Raw genomic sequence first — 3,701 nt, forward strand, 5'->3', positions numbered from 1 at the left:
CTTAATGGTTGTCTTGGGAGGGCTGCACCCCCAGCACCCCCCCCTTGCATCCTGTAAGCATGCCAAGCCCCTGAGATTTTCCGCTCATGTTTTGCCAAAATTTGAGGTGGGTGCCAAGGGGCAATGTCAGGCAGGACAGCGGCGCGGGGCACAGGCTGGGTTAGCTGGTTGGCTGGTGGCTCTGCTTCCCCGGCCCCATCTCCTCCAAAGAAAATGATGCTCATGTACCCACTGCTCCTTCCACTTCCAGGTGTTGGAGGTGCCTTTCAACCACGCTCTTCTCCATCCTGGCCCCTGCAGAAGAACAGCACTGAAACCCTCTGTTAGAAGACAAAGGCCAAGCAAAATCCAGGTTAAAGAGATGCTGCCAGTGGCCCTGCCAGAATACCTTTCCCGCAGTTGGCCCAAGCCCAGTGCTGGAGAGGCTGTGGTGTGGTGCCGCGAGCAGGTTCCTGAGCCATCGGTGGTGCGGAGCTGCCTGCAGCTCGTTGATCGTTGATCTCCCCCCAGCATGACTCCCCAGGGATGGCTTTGTCCTCCCCACACCAGCCCTGCTCCCCTACAGTCCCCACGAATGGCTGGGGGAGGATGGCCCTGTCACAGCAGCACTGGGAGGAAGGGCTGAACAATTGCTGCTTATCAGTTTGTGTCCTCTCCCTGCAGAAGAAGGCATGTTGTTCCCTTCATGTTATCAGCTGTCACCAAGTAATATGCTGGGGAACAGTGTTGCTCAAAAATTGAGTCATTTGATACAGATCTGCTTTTGCCCCACTGCAGCCTGGGGGTGCCGAGGGCTTGGGCACTTGCATTTTCGTATTCTAGCTGCTTGCAGGGGCTGTAATCTCATCCCTTGTCTTGGGCAGTGTTTTTGGAGGTAAGAGCATGAAAGGAGTCAGCTCCACTGCTGTGGAGCTGGAAAGGTGCCTCCCTCCCTGACGCTGCTCCCCCTCTCCCTCCTGCCAGCTTCCAGCATCATTTTTTGGGCACAGGGATGGCTTTCCTGGCACTGCTAGGGAGAAGCAGAGAGAGCGGAGTATGCAGAGGTGGGCTTGAGCCAGTCTCTGTTCAGACCCCTGGACCTGAGCACTTTGAGAGGCTGATCAGTGCAAGGCTGGATCTTGTCTTTGCAGGTTGAGCTTCCCTCTGATGCTGCATGGAGAGCGCTTTGCCTTCCTTTTCTCATGAGCATCCATGAGTCGTCTTTGCGGTGGCCTGATGTTTGTCCCCAAGACATAACTGCTCTTTGCAGAGGCAGAGCCCTTTTATCTCTTCCCTGCCCTTTAGATCAAATGAGCACTGCTGCCCACGGGCTCCGATGAGGCAGCCAGTCCTCTGCTCCCCTTCCCTGGGAGGCACAGAGACGGCTGCTCAAAAAACGAGTTCTCCTTCCATGGAAAACTGGCACTTGGAAAAACCCTATCCATCCTGAATCAGGCAAAAGGGAGCCATGTAAAGACCCTTAATGAGATGAGGAGTATCTCTAAAGCATCTAAATGGAAAGTTGTAAGGAAGTGATGCTGCGTGATGGTTGTGGTTCTCTGGATCAGGAAGTAAAAAAGGTGCTGACGGTTGACGTCATTAATAGATACACATTTTGTGCTGGGATAATTCTGCTGGTGGCTGTTGAATCCTGGCTCTCACCTTGGCCTGTCTCGCAGTGCTGTGCTGGGGATCCAGAGGGCAGGCCAGAAGGATGGATTTAGTAGTCTGATCTCTCTACAAGATGTAGGATTCCCTGAGCAAGTGCCTCTTGAAGCTGAACACAGCTGCTTGCAAGAAAAATTTCCATTTAAATGTTTGCAGTGAGAGAGTACCCACTGTGACTCTGGAGCTGTCTCAGGGGCTAATGTCCCTGCATCTTCTTACATCTGAATTAGCCCAGCTTCAGCTTCCAAGCATAGGACCACTTTAAACCTTTGGGTGCTAAATCCACACCATCTACCGACAAATTCTTGTTTCCTGGCGGTGCATGGAGACTTTGGTCAGTGTCTGACAGATTTGGAGAGGAACCAGCAGCAGGCTTGGCTTATTCTTTCTAACAGTGTTTCTCCCCGACGTCTTCACAGCCAGGTGTTAAAAAAAAAAAAAAAAACAAACAAAAAAACCAAAAAAACCTGTAGCTTTACCTTACATGTTAGGGCTGGAAGGAGAGCACAGTGCTGGCAGCCCTGGGCTGTCAGATGGTGGGGTGGTGGCTGCGGGTCCCTCCTGCCCTCCTCCAAACTGCAGGCCCAGCCAGCTCTCAGCTGCCCAGCTTTGCAGCAGCGGATGCTGCTTGGGGGCAGAAGACTTTCAGTCTGAATGCGAGCAATTTTGGGGGGCAGATTCAACCCCAGCCGCTTGGGTAATAGCATGGGATGAATTCAGTTCCAGCAAGTGGGAGCAGCCAGTGTGTGTATGGTGGGGTGTGCTCACTGCCCCAGGGCTGAGGAAGAAGCCAAAGACATTTTTGCGCTGCATGCTTAGGTAGTCTAAATTTTTCCTATTTGAATCACCCTCTGGAGTTAGTTTTGTGTATTGCTAGACTTGCACCACTCTCTTCTTGGCAGCTGGAAATTAGCTGGTGAAGATTGCGTCTGCCAGAGCTGCTACAGCTGAGCCTTCCTAGGGCTGCAAACACTGAAGGCAGTGCTTGTTTAGCTAATGGGATGTTGCCATTGGATTTCTTTTTTTATTTTTATTTTGAAGAAATATTTCTGTCAATCAGATTTGTTTCAAGCCTTCTTTTTACACAGCCTCGAACTGGGGCCCATCTTTGATCCGCAGCTTCCCCATAATCAAATAATAATAATAATAATAATGACGTTTTGAGCTTTGCTGCTGAGAACCCATTAACTGCAGGACAGTTTCCTGGTGTGTACAAGCCATGGGGACACTTCTCATGGTTCGCCGTAGGCACTGGGGATGTGGTTTCATCTCCCTGCACAGCCGTGTGAGCAGTCATGCGGTCCTGTGTCCAGTTGGCTCACTAGAGCGATGCTGGTAGAAACAAAAGGGGCTTTAGGAGTGGTTTGAGGTCTGGGCAATATCCTGTGCAGGAGGATGGAGAGAGACGCAGCCCGTCAAGCAGTGGGCTGCCCTGGGAGGCTGGGTGCCTCCAGCCAGCAGAAGACAAGCACTGCAAGATGCCTTGGATGGGTGGTAGATCCTGTGCTGTGATCCAGACCTGCCCAGACTTGAGGTGGCTGCTCTTCAGGCTGCACTCCCTGACTCCCCTGTTCCTGTTTTTCCTCTCTTTGCAGGCACACATTCTGGCAGTATCGCCGTGAGAACCCCCAAACCAAAGTGGGGGACCCCCCTCCTGATGGGCTGCCCGGCTTCAACAGTGGCGTCCTGCTCCTGAACCTGGAAGCCATGAGGCAGTCCAAGCTCTACAACCAGCTGCTGGAGCCCACCGTGGTGCAGAAGCTGACGGAGAAGTACCACTTCAAGGGCCACCTCGGAGACCAGGATTTCTTCACCATGGTGGGGATGGAGCACCCAGAGCTCTTCCATGTGCTTGACTGCACATGGAACCGGCAGCTTTGCACGTGGTGGAAGGACCATGGATACAGCGACGTGTTTGACCAGTACTTCCAGTGCGAGGGTGAGGTCAAAATTTACCACGGGAACTGCAACACCCCAATCCCTGAAGACTAGAGCACCCACCGCCCCTGGGAGCAGCGGTGACTGCAGGAAGCCCTGCAAAGCCGTAGTGGCTG

At 52.9% G+C, this 3,701-nt stretch overlaps 1 protein-coding gene across 1 annotated transcript in view; it reads left to right on the forward strand.

Moving 5' to 3' along the window:
• XXYLT1 (xyloside xylosyltransferase 1) overlaps positions 1-3,684 on the forward strand; it is a gene marked incomplete at its 5' end in the record, with an annotated part of 31,580 nt that extends 27,896 nt beyond the window's left edge. The window contains one exon of the mRNA XM_009699928.1: positions 3,243-3,684. Coding sequence (XP_009698230.1) covers positions 3,243-3,639 — 397 coding nt within the window. The remainder of the gene's footprint in view (positions 1-3,242) is intronic.
• Positions 3,685-3,701: the final 17 nt, after the last annotated feature.

Source organism: Cariama cristata, unplaced genomic scaffold (genome assembly GCF_000690535.1).
Source record: "Cariama cristata isolate BGI_N322 unplaced genomic scaffold, ASM69053v1 scaffold8835, whole genome shotgun sequence".
Lineage (NCBI taxonomy): Eukaryota > Metazoa > Chordata > Aves > Cariamiformes > Cariamidae > Cariama > Cariama cristata.